Source organism: Hemiscyllium ocellatum, chromosome 20 (assembly GCF_020745735.1).
Source record: "Hemiscyllium ocellatum isolate sHemOce1 chromosome 20, sHemOce1.pat.X.cur, whole genome shotgun sequence".
Lineage (NCBI taxonomy): Eukaryota > Metazoa > Chordata > Chondrichthyes > Orectolobiformes > Hemiscylliidae > Hemiscyllium > Hemiscyllium ocellatum.
Genome location: NC_083420.1, coordinates 5,791,820 through 5,812,710, shown reverse-complemented (window position 1 = coordinate 5,812,710; position 20,891 = coordinate 5,791,820). Strand labels below are relative to the sequence as shown.

The 20,891-nt window shown below is 38.8% G+C and overlaps 1 protein-coding gene across 1 annotated transcript in view; it reads left to right on the top strand.

Moving 5' to 3' along the window:
• The window catches only part of cpped1 (calcineurin-like phosphoesterase domain containing 1), a 188,729-nt gene that overhangs the window by 21,174 nt on the left and 146,664 nt on the right, over positions 1-20,891 (top strand). Inside the window, exon 2 of the mRNA XM_060840113.1 lies at positions 16,999-17,211. Coding sequence (XP_060696096.1) covers positions 16,999-17,211 — 213 coding nt within the window. The remainder of the gene's footprint in view (positions 1-16,998; positions 17,212-20,891) is intronic.

Sequence of the window (20,891 nt, the reverse complement as noted above, 5' to 3'; positions counted from 1 at the left end):
TACATTGAACCAGAATAATATGTTTGTAACCAGTCATGAAATATCCCCTTCCTTTACCCAGCATGCTTTCCAATTAGGCCTATTGGCTGAGCTGCAGTAGACTGCCTCATTCATGGCTTTAGATGATGAGAATCTGGAAGAATCTGGAAGCAATCAATGTGCAATGTGTGCTGTGTGTTCTTTTGGCATAATGGTAGTGTCCCTACCAATGAATCAAAAGGTCCTTGCTCAAGTCCCACCTGTCCTAAGCATGTGTCATAACATCTGAATGGATTGATTTAAAATACATCCACAATGTTGTGGACTAACAAATTGATTATATCTTAGCCTTTGTAGACACCATAGAGGTTCACAGCAAGGAAGATGGCCATTTGGCCCCTCGTGCCCACATTGATCAACAATTGGCTGGCTGCATTAGTCCTATTTTTTTCTTGATCTTGACCCATAACAGGCAGTGAATTCCAGACTCCAACCATCCTCTGAATGAAACAAATTCTCGTCAACTCTCCTTTTAACATTCTATCTTTTAACTTTAATCAATTATCAGAAAAACAGATTTCTGTACTAATGAGGAAAGTGACTTTCTATCCACCCTATCTGGGCCTCTCTTAACTTTTTTTAGACAGCTCTCAGGTCTCCTTTTAACCTTCAGTGCTTCAAGGAACACATCTCAAGGCTATTTAATCTTTCCCCATAGCTCAGACCCTCTGGCCCATGTAGCATGATGCTAAATCTCCTCTGCATCCTTTCTAGTACAATTGCAACATTCCTGAAATTTGGTGACCAGAATTACAGTATTCTGGTCATGAATGAATCTGAGTTCAGAAAAGATTTTCCAAAGATGTTGCCAGAGTTAGAGGATTTGAGCTATAGATAGAGGTTATTTTCTCTGGAGCATCAGAGGCTGAGCAGTAACTTTATAGAGGTTTATAAAATCATAGGAGATTTGGATAGGGTGAATAGCCAAGGTTGTTTTCTCAGGTTTGGGGAGTCCAAGACCAGAGGGCATAGTTTTAGTGTGAGAGGGGAAGGATCTAAAAGGGATCGAAGGGGCAACTGTTTCATGCAGAAGGTGGTGCATGTATGGAATGAGCTGCCAGACGAAGTGGTGGAGGCTGGTACAATTACAACATTTGAAAAGCATTTGAATGGGTACATGAATAGGAAGGGTTTAGAGGAATATGGACCAAATGCTGGCAAATGAGACTAGATTAATTTAGGATATCTGGTCAGCATGAACGAGTTGGACTGGAGAGTCTGTTTCCATGTTGTACTTCTCTATGACTTGATAACCTGCCTGCTCTCATATTTTGTGCCCTCACTAATACATGTAACTCTCACATATGTCTAAATATTTTGTCAATCTACCCTGCTGCCTCCAAGGATCTGTGTATATGCGGACCAAGATTCCTCTGATCTTCAGTACTTTTCAGGGTCCTACCAATCATAGAATGATCCTTTGTCTTGTTAGCCCTCCCCAAATGCATAAACCTCTCTTCTGGAGTGAATTCCATTTGCTACTACTCTGCAAACATGACCAATCTGTTCATATCCTGCAGTTTTTGCTAATCTAATTTTTGTAACACCTATGAACTTCTTGATCATTGTTAAGATATCAAATGATGTTACTGGTCACATCTGACCTGTGACTGAAATTTGGCTTGATTTTTTTTTGTTTTTAAAAAAGGGATCTTTCATTTAAGCACAAGCACACATTGATACAGGTTTGATTTTAACCATAAAACTGATGTTTTATTCATTTGTGGGATGTGGGCGGCATTGGCTGGGCCAGCATTTATTGCCTGTCTCCAGTTGCCATTGAGAAAGTGGTGGTGAGCTGCCTCTTGAACACTGCTGTCCACCTGTTGTGGGTTGACCCACAATGCCGTTAGGGAAAGAATGACAGGATTTTGACCTAGCATCAGTCAAGAAACAGCAATATATTTCCAACTCGGAATGGGAGTGGCTTGGAGGGGTACCGGAAGGTGGGAGTGTTCCCATGTATCTGCTGCCCATGTCCTTCTAGATTAGATTTAAAATTAGATTTTATTATCATGTACATCTGTACTTGAGTACACATGAGTACAGTGAAAAGTGAACAATGGCACCATCTTAGGTATAAAGGTACTTAAGAACAAAAAAATCTTAAGTACAAAGTTAAAAATTAATCATTACAGTCCTTCTTAGTATTAAGTAGAAAAGAAAAAAAGTTAAAACTTTGACAGTCTTTCCTAAGTGCTTAGCCATGCTGGGTTTGCATTCCCCACAAGGGCTCAATTTTCTCCACTTTGGCCCACTCTCTGGGAGACCTTGGGCTGCCTGTTATCACTGCCACCACAGATGCCTGGGGTCCTCTCTCACTGTGGCATTGGGTTCACTCCCCCTGCTTTGGACTTGATGTCTGACTGCCAAAGTTCTGATTAAGGCCCCCAGTCACTGCCACACTCCAGACCACAATGAGCCATGATACTTCTGCCATTGCCTCCACGACTGAGCTCTCTCCAGGAGGTAGGTAAGTAGAAAAAAATCTAAAAGAAAAATGAGAAAACAAAAGTGGACAGAGTGGATGAGCCTATTCCACCACCACCATCATAAATTACCAATGTAGATATCATCAGGAATAAATGATATATTGCAAACAGCTTAACCTTAGAATTATGAATACTAGCAACCTTTATTTTAGATACATAACCATGTTAAAAATTCATTTGGTTGAAGTATCGTAAGAAACAAAGCTTGGTGAAAGATTTTAAACAGCATCTCGAAGGAGTATGAGATTAAGAGACAAAGTGGCTTCACAAAGATGCGAATGGTTGTGGGTTTGGAAGGTGCTGTCTGAGGATTTGCATGACTTGGCTGAGACAGCATTCCCAATTTTGGCACTAGCCCCCAGGTGTTAGTAAGGAAGACTTTGTGGGGTCAACAGTACTGTTTCTGCCATTTGTCTTTTCCTTTGCCTAGGTTGATGCCAGGTGATACATCTGGTTTCTTTTTTTTTGAGACTTTGTAGCGATTGATACAACTGAATAGCTTGCTAGGCCATTTCAGAGGGCAATTGAGAGTCAACCACATTTGTGGGTCTGAAGTCACAGGTCGTTCAGACCAGGTGAGAATGGCAGATGTTGCCATGAAGTCTAATGCTTTCCCTTTTTGTATTGTAGATTTTATAGCTGTGCAAACTGGAAAAGACTGCTGTGCATCTAGATAAGCAGTGTCAGTTGCAACTGGCCTTGAACATTTGTTTAGAAATTGCAAATGGGGAAATTGGCACCCCAACATTACAAACCATATACCTTGTTCAATATCCAAAATAAATGCCAGATGAATTACAAAACTTGCATCACATCATACCCCTAATATTCAAGTCCAGACTATTAATGTACACCACAAACAGATAGCCATTCAAGCACTGGGACATGTGAAACCCCACTGAAAATAGACCTGTCACAGAAACCCCTCATCTGCTTCCTGCACCTCAACTTAGGATCTAATGTGCCACTTGTTTTCCATGGGCTTGTTACTTTCTTGATCAGTCTGTATAAGGGACCTTCTCAAAAGACTTGCTAAAGTCTGTGTCGATCACATCAAGTGCATTGCACTCATCAGCACTCCTGGTTACCTCCTCATGAAATTTGACAAATTTGATCAAGTTTTATTTTTCCTTAAATACATGTTGACTATCTTTGATTAATCTGTGTCTCCAAGTGAAAATATATTCTGTCCCTCCAAAATCTTTCTAATATCTTGCCCACCACAGAGATCAGACAGACTGACCTGAAATTTCTTGGACTATCTCTTTCTCCCTTTTTTAATTTAATTGTATCTTTCCTTTATAGCTTTCTGCATTGTCTTCTTTGCCTGGACAGCAAAGCCATTGTTTATTTTGCAATCTGGCAGATGGATGAAAACTAAACAGGCCCATTGCTCAACTCTGCCTCATGTCCTAATGCTCTGTAGAATTTGGCTTGCAGAGAATTGCAGATTTTAAGTTACACCTATAAGCTTTTGTATAAAAGGCCGCAGTGCATTGTTGAGGACAATTAGTCCTTTGCGTAGGTATTGTTCCATCTAATTCTGTTTCTAATCAATTTGTTTTGTTAGCAATCCTCTTGCACATAGTGATTTGATGTTTTATTGCTTTCATTTTTTTCCACTGTAATTGCTGATTGATTTTTATATTTCATTGTATAAATGGAGATGAATCTGAAGGGATTTGATGATTTTTGTAAAAGTTCTAAAGCTGCAATAATTCAGCAGAAATGCAAATAGGTCTTGACAGCTTTATTTTCACTGGGGATGATTTTGTAAATGGAACAAGTTCATTTGTATTTAAGAATCCCAGGTGACGGGATTCAGAGTTAACAGGTTTGCTTCTGTGATAAAATAAAAAAAGTAATTGATCAAAGCAAAATAAGTCTCACATTTGATTGTGATGCTCTTAAAAGCCTTGGGAACATTGTGACAAATTAGCCTGAGGGTGCTAGTATTGAACAACGAAATAGTGTAGTGCAACCAACTGTTTTGGACAATAAAATAATCTACTACCTGATCTGCTGTCACGTTGCTTAGTTAATCTGGATTCTGAGGCATGCTTATGATGTTCATTTGCTAAAACTGGCTTTTATTTTGGTGCAGCTGGCCAGTTACTCTAGAAATCTAGGTGTTTGTAGCAGCTTATTAATCTCTAAGATGATTTAGTGTTCATACATTGCTTGTAACGTCAGACTAGGAGTCAGAACCCAGAATGAAATGCTTGGTTTCCTTCATTACAGAAAGTGTCATGAAGTGTATCACAAGCCCGTGCTAAACATGAGGTATTTTTAAATATGAAGTTGAATGTCCTATAACATGAGTCCAAGGGTATGTGTTTTGCAAAAAATTGAATGTTATGACAGTTGATGTACATCATATCAGGCAAGTGACTTATGGGTGCCTTCCATCAAATTTAATTTTTATTATTTGACATTCTAAAAGTTGCATCATATTTTTATAATCAAACTGTTTTGTGAAAGTTGCATATTGGTGACCTTGATTATATAGTATAAGATTCTTTAAATGTTCTATTTTCACTTTTTTGCTTTATCTAAGCCCAGACTGTATGTGTGTCTGACTACCCTTCCCGACACTACATAGCCTATTCATCATTTAAGTTTTAAGAATTCTCTTTGTTTGATTTTTTATTTCGAAGGAAAATCTCACCGTATGAAGAAATGCTGATTACATTTTTTATCACCTGCCATTGATTTTAAGTTTGATGTATCTCCCTATATAAAGGATGATTACTTTTGAATCCTACTGAAGCTGGAATGTAAATGTACACACCTCTTTGAGATTCCATCACACAGCCTGTCTGGATTAAAGTTATTTTGGATAAATTTCAAGAACACTGTAACTATGATAACAAATTTACTTCATCCTCCAATATATCTCCAACCATTCATTCAGGTCTTTGAGAGAAGACATTCCTCTTCCTCCTCCTTTCTGTCCTAACTGAGTGACCCCTTACTCTCAGATTATTCCCTCTGATCCTTGATTTTCCCACAAGGGGAAACAACCATTCTGCAGCTACTTTGTCAAATTCTCAAAGAAAATTGCATATTTCAATAAGGTCACCTCTCATTTTTCTAAATTCCAGTGAATACAGGTTCAACCCATCAATGTCTCCTCATAAGACAGTTCTTTCATACCTAGTATCAGCTTACTGAACCTTCTCTGGACTGATTTCAATGACAATATATCTTTCCTTAGGTAGGGGAACCAAAACTGTTTAGTGTTCCAGGTGTAGTCTTGACTAGTGCCTTCTATAGTTTTAGCAAAATCTCCCTACTTTTAGTCTTCATTCCTGCTGAAATAAAGACCAACGGTGCATTTGCATTCCCTATTTCCCACTGATCTTGTAAGCTAGCTTTTGTGATTCATTGTTGAGAACACCCAAATCCTTAAACTCTTTTATAGTTTTCTGCATTCTTTCTCAATTTTAACTAATACTATACTGCCTCTATTCTTCCTGCTAAAGTGCAGAAGCTCACATTTTCTCACATTTCTGTTCCATCTGTCAAATTTTTGCTATCGCTTGACCTGTATCTCCTTCTGAAAACTCTTTGACAATCTCAACATTTGCCTTCCCACCTATTTTTGTCACTGAAAGACTTGGCTATGGGATATACACTTAGCCACCCAGGTCATTTAATATACATTGTAAATAGTTCTGGCACCAGCTGTAATGATTATAATGAGGTCAGGTGGGTGGACCTCCTAGAATATGAGTTCCCTGATTGGGCCAGATTCACAGCCCCAATTAGGAAGCCCTGGCTGATAAATATAAACAGGAATGTCCGAGCTTCTGTTCACTCTGAGACCTGGCTCTGAGAAAGTCGGACCAGTGTCAAATACTATGCGTGTAAAGATAAATGGTGAATGGTGACATCAAACCGGTCTCTGAGGTTATTTCACCAGCATTGGCCTCTGTGGCACAACACTAGTTCTCGGTTGCCATCCTGAAAATGTTCTTCGCCCAACTCTGTCTTCTATTAGTTATCTGATCTTCTTTCCACACTAGTATACTACTTCCAACACTATGGGTTCTCATCTTATTAACTTGTCTAATGTGTGGGGCCTTATCAAATGCTTATTGCAGCTACTGCTTCCCCTTTGTCTACCTATTTGTTAAAGAAGTCTAGTAAATTTGTCAGGCTTGTTTTCCCCCTCATGAAGCCATGCTGACTCTGCTTGAGCAAATTATGTGTTTCTAAATGCTTTGCTATTGCACCCTTTATAATAGAGTCTAACATTTTCCCAATAATAGGACCTACTTTCTTGGGTTTGGAGTTCCAGAGATTCAGGACAACCTTGACCTAGGTCCTCAACTTTAACATTCACTATACAGGATCAGGTATCCTGTTAATTTATGAAGCCTCTTCGTTTGGGATTGCAGTTTTATAAACCATAGATTCTGATGATTTGAGCTTCATTTTGATGCTCTTTGCAGATTTTTACAATTTTTTAACGATGGATATGGAATTTATAATGTCCCTATCCTTGTTTATTGAACCCAACCGAGGTTTACCTTCAACTGAAATGGATTAGAATTCAATGCTATTTTGTATTTCACTTATTGGACAGGATTTGTATTATTGCTAAATCAGTTGAGAATTGATGTAGGCCTGAATCCAAGAATCCTTAGATTCTAGGAAAGTCCCAGAGAATTAGTAGACTGTCAGTATAACACCTTAATTCAAACAGTGGTGACATATACATAGCTAACTATAAGTCAGTTGTTGTTGAGAAAATATTAATAGCAGAACATTTAGAAACAGACAATAAAACGAAGCAGAGTCAACATGGCTTCATGAAGGGGAAATCATGCTTGACAAATTTATTGTAGTTCTTTTGAGAAGGTAGCAATTGGGATAGATAAAAAGGAACCAATAGGTGCAATATATTTGGATTTCTAAGAGGTGTTCGATAAGATACTACACATAAAGCTACTCATGAAGTAAAAGCCCATAGTTTTGTAGGTGATATACTGGGGTGGGTAGAGGATTGGCTATAAAATAGGAGACCACAGTGTTGACATAAAGGGGGCATTTTCAAGATAGTAAACTGTATAGAGGAGTACAACAGGGATTACTGTTGGGCTATACTTATTTACAATATATATAGAAGGTATTATTGCTAGGTTTATGAATCACATTAAAATATGTGGAAGGGCACACAGTAAGGGTGACACAATCTACAGAGGGATATAGACTATTTAAGTAAGCAAAAACTTAGCAGATGGAATATAGTGTGAGAAATTGTGGTATGTACTTTGGCAGGAAGAATAGAAGATCTGGGTATTACTTGAATGAGAAAAGACTGCAGAAAGCTGCAGCACAGTGGAATTTGGAAGTTTTTTAAAATATTGGCTTTGTTGTCTAGACCAGCATTTATTGCCCATCCCTAATTACCCAGAGGGCAGTTAAGAGTCAACCACATTGCTGTAGGTCTGGAATCACATCTAGGCCAGACCAGTTAAGGATGGCACTTTCCTTTTCTAAAGGACATTCGTGAATGAGCTGGGTTTTTTCTGACAATCAACATTGGATTTAATGGTCATCATTGGACTCTTAATTCATGCATGAATCACAAGAAACCATCACCTAAATTCAGTGGGTATTATGGAAGATAAGTGGACAGTTGGCCCTTATTTCTAAAGGAATGGAATATAACGATAGAAAGTCTTGCTAAAATTATACAAGGCATTAGTCCGGTCAGGTCAGCACCACTCTAGTCTTGCCTCTAACCTCCAGCATCTGACTAGTCAGGCCGTCACTGAATACTATGAACAGCTTTGGATCCCTTATCTAAAAGAAGATGTAATGGCATTAGTGGCAGTTCAAAGAAGGTTCATGGGTTGATCCTGGTTGTGGAGAGACTTTCTTCTCAGTACAGGTTGAGAAAGTTTGTGCTTGTAGTCATTGAAGTTTAGAAGAAAGAGAAGTAACCTTACTGAAACATATAAGATTCTTCGGGGTAGACAACATAGATTTGGAAAGGTTGTTTCTCCTTGTGGGAGAGCCAAGGACAAGATGGTGTAATCTCAGTGTAAAGGGTCACCCAGATGAGACAGATGAGGAGGAATTTCTTCTTTTGAGGGTAGTCAGTCTGTGGAATTCATTATTTCCGAGAGCTGTAGCAGCTGTATTGCTAAATATATTCAAGGCTGAGATTGATAAGATTTCTAATCAATAAGGGAACCTATGGTTACAGAGAATAGGTAGAAAAGTGGAATTGAGGATTATCAAATTGATCTCATTGAATGATAGAGTGGACTCGATGAGCCGAATGGCTTACTTCTATTGCAATTTTTAATGATCTGTAAGTGATATCCAGCCACTGGTATTTAAAGACTGAAAACAGAACTTTTTCACCAACAACATTTTGGGGACGTGGAACAGATTCCCATGTGGATGTGGAAGAATGTGAATCAGTTTACTTCATTCAAGAAGAATTATTGTAAAAGAAAGTGAAGTATCCTTAGTGGGATGTAGGCACACACTGTTTATCTGTGATTAACAGAGTATTCATAAAAACCTAAGTGCAAGCTGCTTCTTGCCCCACATGAAGTGTTCCATATTGCATTAAACCTTTTACTTTTAATATCTGTGCAATTAGATGCTTTTTATTGACAGTCCACCACAACATCCTGTTTGCATCAATATTTTTTCTCTCTGGATATACTGGAGGTATATCAACATCAAGTTCTTCCCCTCACTATTGTTAGTCCACCACCTAGACCATTGTAATGCCATCCTTTAAATGATCAGGGTTCACTATTCTGATTGATTATTGTATCAAACACTTAACCAGTGTCTTGTTGGGAAAAGAAATGTGGTTAATAATTTTCAGTAATCACATGGAACTCCTTTTTATCATTCTAATGAGCATTATATCTGAAATGCATACTTAATAAAGCATACTGGACACTAAAACAACCAATTTAATGTTTGTAATCAACACAATAGAAAGAAATAGGTCACCTTGTTGAATTTCTTCCCTCCAGACTCTAATTAGACCACTTTTTTAATATGTTGGAGGTACTTTATAAATGCAAGCTGTTGAAGAAATGGTTTTTGAGTTTTTTTAAAACAATTTACTATTTAATTCATTATATGGATCACTGCGTCGTGAAATGGATTATATAAGGTTTAGTATTTGCCATTAGAAGGCTGGACATTGTTGCATTTAGCATTTACACTTCAACTTAATTTCTGAGAAACATTGCTGGCCTTTCAGATTGAGGAACATGCATTGAAGGAATGAGGATTAAGGTTGTGAATTGACTAAGGGGTTTTAAGGAAAATGCTGTGCTCAGTTAAGAGCATTGAGCAAAATTTTGATTGGGCATATGGATAATTAAAGGAGACAACTTAAAAACTATGTACAATTTGTATGAACAAATCCATCGATTTTTAAACTCTTGGGGGAGTTGTCAGCCATGGATAACACTAACCCATAATGTTAAGCAGGAAAAACACCAGAATGTGAATCTAATTTCTTATCATTTGTTTAAAAAAAAACTCTAGTCATTTCAACAATGACATTTCTATGGTCTCAGTAGTGCACTAACCATAATTAAGAAAGGTTTCTACGATTCACTGTTTGTATCAAGATCATAAAATACATGAATAAGAAAACACTTTTTAAGATGTCACAGGAAATTAGTAACAGCAAAAATCTTTATCCATGATTCATAGAATATTTCATCATCTTTATTTCTTTCTCTAACCTTTAAATTATTTTTATTGTTCATTCATCACATGCTCTTAAAAAGGTGTGCATCAACACATTCACCTATATATCTGTAAAAGCTTAAAATGCTGAACTTGAATATGTCTTCTACGAAACTAAGTAATATACATCTCTTGACCAGCCATCTTCCACTAATTTGTGGCAAACTCAAACTCTGCTTACCCTTGGAATAAGTCTGTCACAAACCGAGATATACCAACCACTCCCTATGGCTTCTGTATCTTTTCATTTGAACTTCCTAACACACTCTTCACTTTTGAAATCTACTATGAGAGAAGAAAGAGATGTACTTGCATTTACGCTCCTACTGCTCCCATAATTACCTGAACCTGGCAACATGGCCGGTTTCTTACTATCATGACTCACCAGCATGTCTTCCCTGGAAGCAGGAGTCTTTTTTTCTCCAGGCTCCCTCTTTCCAACTGTCCTGTTCTCACTTTTCTAGTTATTGTGCCTTCTTGCCCCTTGACATTCATGCTACCACTCATGGCACACCAAGCATCGGTGCTAGAGTCATATAATATAGCGTGGAAGTAGGCCTTTTGGCCCACTCTGACTGCACTGGTTGACAAGCATCTATCTGTTTCCCAGTACATGGTCCATAGCCTTCTACCTTTGGCACTTCAAGTATTAATTTGATAACGACTTAAATATTGTGATGGTTCTTGTCTTTACCCCTGTTTAAGACAATGCGTTCAGATATGCACTACCTTTTGAGTAAAAGCATTTTTCTGTAAATCCCCTCCAAACATGCTGCCCCTTGCCTTAACTCTGCCTCTTGGTTATTCACCTCCTCACTAAGGGGAACAGTTCATCCTATCTATCCTATTCATACCCATCATAATTTTGTTAACCTCAATTAGGTTTTCCCTTGGCCTTCTCTGCCTGAAGGCTGGGGTTGTTTTCCTATTTTTCTTCATAGCTGAAATCATCCAGCCCGGACAACATCCTGGTTGATTCGTATCTGTACCCTCCTTAGTGTAATCATATATTTCACATTTTGTGGCCACTCAGAAATGCATCCAGCTGTGGCCCAACTAATATGTTATATAGTCCCGCTATAACTTCACTGTTCATGCTTTCAGTACCTCAGTTAATATAGGCAGTTATCCCATACATCTTTTAATGACTCTATTGACCTGCCCAGTTGCCTTCAAGGATCAGTGGGCATACATACCAAGGTCCCTCTAATCCTTCATACTTTCCAGAGGCCTACCACTCATTGGATACTCCCTTGCCTTATTCATTGTCCCAAAATTCATTACTTCACGTTTAACAGGATTAAACTCCAATTGTCACTGTTCTGGCCATCTGACCAGACCACCATATATCTCCCTGTATTCTGCAGCTTTTCTCAGATATTTACCATTCCAGAAATTTTTGTGACCTTTATAAACCTGCTGATCAAATTTCCTACATTTGTGTTTCGGTCATTAAATTACACTAATATACTTTCACAAACTATTCTCTCCTGCTGTTACTGTTTTGCTCAACACTCAAGTCTATACAATTTTTAATGTTGAGATCTTGCAGACAAAATTTGACATCATTGTACATTATGCAGTGACACTCCAAAAGTCCATTTCTCTTGTTCTCAGCCCTCAGATTATTGGTCAGATCGTTGTTATTAATTTTCCATCTTGCATCATGTGCCATGGAACTGATGCTGTCAATCTCAATTATCTTTCATTTCTTCATAGAACTCCAGGTAGGGAGAACTTGAATTATCTAAGAGATTAATGGATATAAATACTGCAGATACTAGAAATGTGATATAAAAGCAAAATATCCCTGACTCATGATCATAAAAAGATCAATGCGACCTTTAAAGAATTTTATTCTGAACTATATAGATCGCAGGATTGTGAAGATAGGATTAGGAGGATGCAGTCATTTTTTAAAAATTTGACCTTCCCGGGCCTGACTCCGGAACAGGTGTCGGCCCTAAATACCTCTTTAACAGTCCAAGAAATACTTGAGGCAATTAGGCAACTTCAGAGCGGAAAAGCACCGGGCCCGGATGGTTTTCAAGCTGAATTCTATAAAGAATTTACAGGAATATTGGTTGACCCACTTATGGATATGTATAATTTTGCGCATAGTCAGGTCTGTCTCCCGCCCACGCTGAAAGAAGCAAATATTTCTCTTATCCTCAAAAAAGGAAAAGACCCAGAAGATTGTGCATCTTACAGACCAATATCCTTACTAAATGTAGACTTTAAAATTCTCTCAAAAATGTTAGCACTAAGACTAGAAAGGGTACTGCCATATATTATAAAGGAGGACCAGACGGGATTTATTAAGGGCCGCAGATCATCCAATAATATCAGAAGGGTCTTGAATATGATCCAAGCCTGTCATCAGGGAAAGATACCAGGAGTAGTAATTTCATTGGATGCGGAAAAGGCATTTGATAGGGTTGAATGGTCATATTTATTTTACACATTGGAAAGGTTTGGCGTTGGACAGGTGTTTACCAAATGGGTTTCAACATTGTATAATGACTCCAAAGCAGCTGTTATTACTAATGGGTTAAGATCGGATGGCTTCAATGTGGGTAGGGGCTGCCGTCAAGGATGTCCTCTCTCACCATTGTTGTTTACACTGATAATCGAACCATTAGCAGAAGCCATCCGGACTGATCCTAATATAATGGCCCCGAGGATTGGTACAGGTAAACACAAAATTACCCTCTATGCAGATGACGTTCTCTTATTCCTCAGTAATCCTTTAATGTCAGTGCCTCGTCTAATTCAAGTTATTAATACATTTAGTGCATTCTCAGGCTATAAAATTAATTTTTCCAAATCGGAAGCCATGCCAATGGGTGGTCTGGCTATGATACCCCACTTAATGGACGGATCCCCTTTTCCCTTCCGTTGGTCCCTGGAGGGCTTCTTATATTTAGGTATTTTTATCACGCCAGTATTTGATCAGCTGTATAGGGCTAATTTTGTACAATTAATGGAAAGGATAAGGCAGGACCTCCAGCGATGGAGAGACCTTCCGATTTCCTGGCTAGGGAGAATAGCATTAATTAAAATGAATGTTCTGCCCCGTCTCTTATATCCTATGAGAATGCTCCCGCTGATGCTGCCAAGGCTAGCCCTACGTAAATTATATGGCTGGTTGGGCTCCTTTATTTGGAACCATAGACGGCCCCTTATTAAGCTGAAGAAGCTACAGCTTCCACAGGCAAGGGGAGGACTGGACTTCCCAGACTTTAGGAAATATCAGTTAAGCTCCCTACTAAGTTACATAGCTGATTGGGTTTCATCTGATCCACAATCAATTTGGCTGGATATCGAAGCCTCCCAAGTAAAATACCCACTTATTAACCTTTTATTTTCAGATAAGAGGAAAATCATTACAGACCACTGTAAAAATCCCATAATATTAAACACAATTAAGGCCTGGAATATAATGCGGCAAAATGAGGGTAACTCACATAAAACATCCCCCCATGCACCAATAGTAGGCGCATGGGGATTCCAACCGGGGATTACAGATGCCACCTTTAAACTCTGGAGATCCAGGGGCATCTCATGCTTAGGGGACCTATTTAAAGATGGGATCCTGATGTCCTTTGAGCAGCTGCGTCTGAAATTCGGAATACCTAATGGGGATCTCTTTCGATACTTCCGAGTTCGAGATTATATACAGAGGAAGACTACATTAATAGATAGTTTTTATAAATCAGACAGAGAACGTAATGTCTTACGACCAGCGGGGGCATCCTCCGTTAGTACTATATACCATTTGCTACATGATGGAGTCTCAGGAGACATGGATGACCTGCTTAAAACATGGGAGCAGGACTTGGGGCTAGAAATCTCTGAGGATATGTGGAATGACATTTGGGAAAATGCTAGAAGAATTGCTATCTGTAACAGAACTCAGGCTATCCAACTAAAGATACTTCATAGGGCCCATATAGCTCCGGCTCGACTGGCAAAATTTAAGGCAGGAGCATCTCCAATGTGTCCCAAATGCAAAATAGAGGTGGGTACTCTTGTACATTGTCTGTGGACTTGTCAGAAAATCCGCAGATACTGGACTAAAGTAGCAAATACCCTGACAGAAATTTTAGGAACAGAAATTAGGGTGGACCCTGTATCTCTCCTTTTGGGCTTTTCGAACCTCTCATCTCTGGATATGCATGGGAAGAAACTATTTTCTATTCTCTCTTTCTGTGCAAGGAAAAATATTTTGGTGAACTGGGTGGCTGAGGGCCCCCCTGGACTTTCAAATTGGCACAGATTAATTATGGAATATATCCCCCTTGACTTCCTCACAAATATGGTGCACCGAAAGACTGAATTATTTTATAAAATATGGCAGCCCTTTTTGAATTATATAAATGCAGATATTTCGGCTATCCTAACAAGGGCTTTTATTTAGTGAAGATTTCAGACCGGGCTGCTCCGGGGCCCCTTGGGAGAGGAATCCTGCGCGAATACGGGTTTTATTATATTTGATGTTTATACATTCCGAGCATGTAAGAGACTTAGGTATACACTCTGGTTAGTTATAGGTTAGATTAGTAGAAAGTTGAGTTTTTTTTTCTTTCTTTTTTCGTTTCTTTTTTTTCTTTTTTTGTTTTCTTTCTCTTTTCTTTGTTAAATTATGACTATTGTATATATGATTTAATTGTACATCAATGTTTGTATTTGAGAGTTTTGTTTATTTTTGTAAATTTGCAAAAATGTTAAATTTCAATAAAAATATCTACAAAAAAAATAAAAGCAAAATATGCTCAGCAGTTTGGACAGCACCTGTGACAGGGAAACAAGGTTAATATTTCAGGTCAGGGACCTATCAACAGAATTTTCTGTGTCCCATGGCTCTGTCACATGGAGTGAGAAGACTGAATATTTGATTAGTGTTGAAAGAACTTGGAACAAACTGGGACATTGGGTTTTGGAGGGAGTTGTAAACAAGCATGAAGATTTTGAATTAATTGTGTTGATTGATGGGAAGCAAATGGAGATGAACAAGAAGTAATGATGAGCAGAGCTAAATTATGGTATATGATGCAGACAATGAAGCTTTGAACAAATTGACGTTGACAATGGAAGCTGACCACACTTGTGCTCATATAATGATTGTAGTCAGAAAGGATATCATTGACTTTTGACAAGTGCACAGGCCATAAACTAGACAGAAGTGAATGGGGTGATGCGGAGGGAAGATAGCAGGGTGGTGTTAGCTAGTAGAGACATGCATGCAATTGGTAGATGTATAACAATTCAAATTTACTTATAGATGCCTTTGAGTTCAGTGATGATAATTGCTCCATTAAGCGATTTTTTTTATATATAAATGGCAAATGACACCCGTTAATTTACAAATAGAGCATTGTGTTAGAACTTAGGGTGTAAAATGTAGCTTTCTTACTGTGTTATTCTTTTGACACTATGCGAGGTGTCATTTGGTTAGATTTGTAAACAGTTTTTACTACATTTGACAAAACAATACAGAACACTGTGAAGGATAAGAAACATCTGATGTAATTAATACAGCTTCTATTTGGATGCCAGTGAATAAATATAAGAATGCTTAATCACTAGACTACTCTATTGGGTCTTTACTGAATGGAAAAAAAGTCATTCTCAATCTTTTGATACCTGATGGCTGAGGCAAAGGCAATTTTTCCTCAACCATCTGCTCTATCTGACCGATTTCCCCCCATTGTGCTTATACTTATGTTGTGATGTTCTTGTGTGGCAAGTCTTTCTTGCAGCCTCAACAGATACCAAAAAAAAGATGGCCAGTACCAAGGTCTAAAAATCTTGACTTATCTCATGAATTGTTCATTGCTTGGGCCTCCATGAGGAATGACCTCCAATCTTGCACTGCAAATGTTGTTTATCCACCTGATGTGGATACTACAGAGCTTACCTCAAGTTCAGGTCCACATTCTTTATGGGAAAATTGGCCAAAGAATCTCAAACAGTAATAAAAAGGGCTAAAGCAACAGAGCTGTTTGTTAGAGTAAAAAGTGAGGTCTGCAGATGCTGGAGATCAGAGCTGAAAATATGTTGCTGGTTAAAGCACAGCAGGTCAGGCAGCATTCAAGGAACAGGAATCTGGCCCGAAACGTCGAATTTCCTGTTCCTTGGATGCTGCCTGACCTGCTGTGCTTTAACCAGCAACACATTTTCAGAGCTGTTTGTTAACCTTGTCAGAGAGAAAAAAAATCAGTGAGCTCCTCACACTATTACTGCGTGAATTTTGGAATGCTTCATTCTGATACCTGAACAAAGTAGTGTAGTATTCCATTTTCTCACACTGACATCTCTACTTTGATGAGCGTAGAAATTAATCCAGTGATGAACTTTTTTTTGTATTTTCAATTAAGACTTCTTTGAAGAGAAGGCTACTTCATGAAGAGAAAATGGCAATACCAGGGAGCTGCATTAAAATGACTGCTTCATTTATTGGACAAAATAATCGCCAATAGTCTATGTTTTCCACTCAACTGCTCCATCTGGGTTGGACCGAAGAGTCTATTTCCATGCTGTACATCTCTATGCTCTATCTGTCTTCCTTCTGAACTGTGCTCACCTCTACACCTTTCCCTCTATGTTTCAGTTGGAATATAGCAGCTGGTATAGCCATATGGAAGGGAACAACTTATTATATATGTTGTATCTGTAGGCAGGTGTCAAGTCTGAATACAATTTTTTTTTAACTGTTCCCTAGAGAAAGATTGGAAAGGACCTTTCTACTTCATACAAGGAGCTGATCCACAATTCGGCCTTATGAAAGCGTGGAAGGTTGGAGATCACGATAATAGCGGTGATGAATGGCAGGAAGAAATCAAGCTCACCGAGCAAGCAGTGCAGGCTATCAACAAGTTAACCTTGAAACCCAAGTTCTTTGTACTATGTGGAGATCTTATTCATGCAATGCCAGGTAATCACTATCAATAGAACTTATTGAAAATGCCATGCTATCTGACAACAGCAGTATATTTACACCACTTTGAAAAATGCATTAAATGTTTTCCACTCTGTTTCCAAAATACACTGTGCAGAGATACAGAAATTCCCTGTTGAATCTTCAAATATCTGTTATTGTGTTTGTAGAATACAATGCTTTACAAACCTCTAGATAAAGAGTGAAATGCCTACCATAATTACAACCAAAGAGCTATGAATACCTTCAGAACAAGATGGAAAGTCATTGTTTTCTGCTCTCTGCAGCTCTTGTACCAAAGCTGTGGTGAGCAAGCAGAAATCCACCCTGCAAGCCAACCCCCTCCCCCACCTGAAACTATTAGCATGCTGCTGTGATGCTGGGTATTAATGCTGCAGTTTACCAGGGCGATAGACTATGGGTCATTCTTTACTTCCCTCTTCTGCCGAGTTAATCCTTGGCATCCCATTAGAGGGAAATATTTTTTAGCTGGACTGTCATCAGAGAGAAGACATAAAGTTAATCAATTGAAGCTCCTCGCACATACCTGCTATGACCTTATCATTGGTGAGGCTTTGTTCATGTATGGAAATCAATTTCAGTTAAGGAAGAACTAAATGCATGATTTCGTATAAAAGTCAGATAATAAAAGAGACCGTTTAGTCCTGAAAAGATTGAATAGCTAGTTTAAATGCCAGGAAACATTTTTTGACTAAATGCTGCTGTTATTAATTTTAAATTGCAAATGACTGTTTTTACGATCCCTGACATGACCACCAAATTTATGTAAGTCTGTAAATAAAAGCCATGTTGTGCTTGAACACTCCAAAGGGCACGTTAAAGAGTAAATGCAGTCAAGACAGATTTCACAGATTTCTTGGCAAATCCCCAGATGTTAATGACACTGAGAGTCATCAAATCTCATTAAAACTTTGTCTCCTATGCAAGGGGTTTCAATTCTTCACGCATGAAAATCTAGCCTTGAAACATTCTCAAATGCTGCTCTGTAACGGACTGTGTCTCAATTACTGCTCACTTTCAGGTAGTTCAGTCTCTTTCCCTGGCATTGTGTTCCACTGGATTCCCCAACTGCAGTCAGCATCTATTCATGTTCATAAATTCAGTTCTTTTCATTGACTACTAATTTCACTGAGCAGACACTGTCCCTAGGATTTCTGAGTTCAAGTGTTTCTCTGCACAAGCTGATTATGGATTTAATTCATCCCCACACTCAACTGCACTGAACTATCAATGGTTTCCAGAGACCTCACCTGCCTTAACTGCCTGGAGTCTGCTAGCAGCAACATTATTGAAGCTGCATCTTTGCTTCAGTACCATCCCAGCTAAAATTGTAACTGCACCTAACTTCTTTCAGCAAAAGTCTTTCTGTTGTAATGGTCTTTACAGCCTGAGTTCACTGAATGCTTTCAACTAATTTTGGCTTCAACTCCCAAGACAATCCCTGAACTGTCATCATTACGAGTGTTGTAGATCCACCTCGTTAGCTCTACAAGCCCACGTTTAGGACCCCGTGTCTTTACTCAAACATAGGTAACCTGTTAAAGAAACATGACCTAACCTTTTTCAGTATATAGATTTCAACATGCTTTGTTTGCATTTATCCCATTTCTACTGTTAAAATAAAGTTTTTACTCTTAGGAATTAAAGTTTAGTTGAAATACACTGATCAGAAAGTAGATATTCACAACACCTACTAAAGGAAGAATTAGATTACAGTGTTTTCGATTGTGCTGTCTCCACTAAAATGACGCTGTATTTTCAACACCAATCTTTTCCCCATGTAATAGGAAAAGTCAGCAACTGATAGGTTGACTTCTACTTAGATTTCATTGAAGATGTGTAATTTTGACCTGATCTTATGAAGAACACATCAAACTTATGTCAGTTTTGTAAATGAAGTAACAAACTGTGTTATAGAAACTGAAATGCATATGTAATCAGAAAAAAAATTGATAGCTGATTCAAATAAGCAATCAGCAGGAATGATCGTAGAGCGCTAGAAAAACTGAATAGCCTGAATGTGGATAAATCAGCTGGACCAGATGGACTACGCTCAGAATTCTAAGGGATATTGGTTAAGTGATTGTGGAGGCATTAGTCGTGATCTTTCAGGAATCACTAGAATCAGGGAGGGTCCCAGAGGTCTAGAAAATCGCTAATGTGACATCAGGGAGTAAGGCAAGAGATGGAAAATTACAGGCCAATCAGCCTAACCTCGTTTGTGGGTAAGTTCCTGGAATCCATTGTGAACGATGAGATTTCTGAATACTTGGAAGTGTATGATAAAATAGGGCAAAGTCAGCATGGTTTCATCAAAGGGAGGTCATGCCTGACAAATCTGCGAGAATTCTTTTGAGGAAGTAACAAGTAGGGTAGACCAAAGAGAGCCAATGGATGTTATCTATCTGGACTTTAAGAAAGCCTTGAAAAGGTGCTGCACAGGAGTAAGATAAGGGCCCATGTTGTCAGGGCAATGTGCTAGCATGGCTAGAAGCTTGGCAGTCTGGCAGAAAGCAGAGAATGGGGATAAAAGGGTCCTTTTCAGGATGGTAAATGGTGACAAGTGTTCCAGAAGGTGTTCGGCAAGGCTCCGTGTTGGTGCCACAACTTTTCACTTTATACATTAACAATCTAGATGAAGGAACTGAGGGCATTCTAGCTATGTTTGCAAATGGGACAAAAGTAGATAGAGGGACAGGTGGCACTGAACATGCAGAGAGGCTGCAGAAGGCTTTGGACAGGTTAGGAGAGTGGGCAGACAAGTGGCAGATGGAGTAGAATGTGGGAAAGTGTGAGGTCACGTACTTTGGTAAGAAGAATAGAGGTGTGGACTATTTTCTAAATGGGGAAAAAATCCAGAAGTCGGAAGGGCGAAGGGAGTTGGGAGTTCTATTCCAGGATATTCTCAAGGTAAACTTACAGGTTGACTCAGTAGTTAGGAAGGCAAATGCAATGATGGCATTTATTTTGAGAGGACTTGAATATAAAAGCAGGGATGTACTTCTGAGGCTTTATAAAGCTCTGGTCAGACCACATTCGGAATATTACACACAGCTTTGGGTCCTGTATCTCCGGAACAATGTATTGGCCCTGGAGCATGCTCAGTGAAGGTTCATGGATTTATCCCAGGAATGAAAAGCTTAACAAATGAGGAACATTTGAGGACTCTGGGTCTATATTTGATGGAGTTTAGAAGAATGAGGGGGGATCTTTTTGAGACATACTAATGGCCTGGACAGAGTAGATGTTGGGAAGATATTTCCATTGGTAGGAGACGCTAGGACCCGAGGGCACAGCCTTAGAGTAAAAGGAAGACCTTTTAGAACAGAAATGAGGAGAAACTTCTTCAGTCAGAGAGAGGTGAATCTGTGGAATTCGTACTGAAGCCTGTGGAGGCCAGGTCATTGAATATATTTAACACTGAGATACATAGGTTCTTGAGGATTGAGGGTTACAGGGAGAAAGTGGGAGAATGGCAGAGCTGACTCAATGGGCTGAATTTCTGCTCCTATGTCTTACGTTCTTATTGTCACAATAATTGAGTTGGGTTTCAAGGATGGTCTACAAAGAAGAAATTGAGAGAGTGTGTGCTAGGAAGGAAGTTTCCTATCTTCAGCCCTAGGTGGTAGAAGGCACTGCTGCCAGTGCTGAAGTCA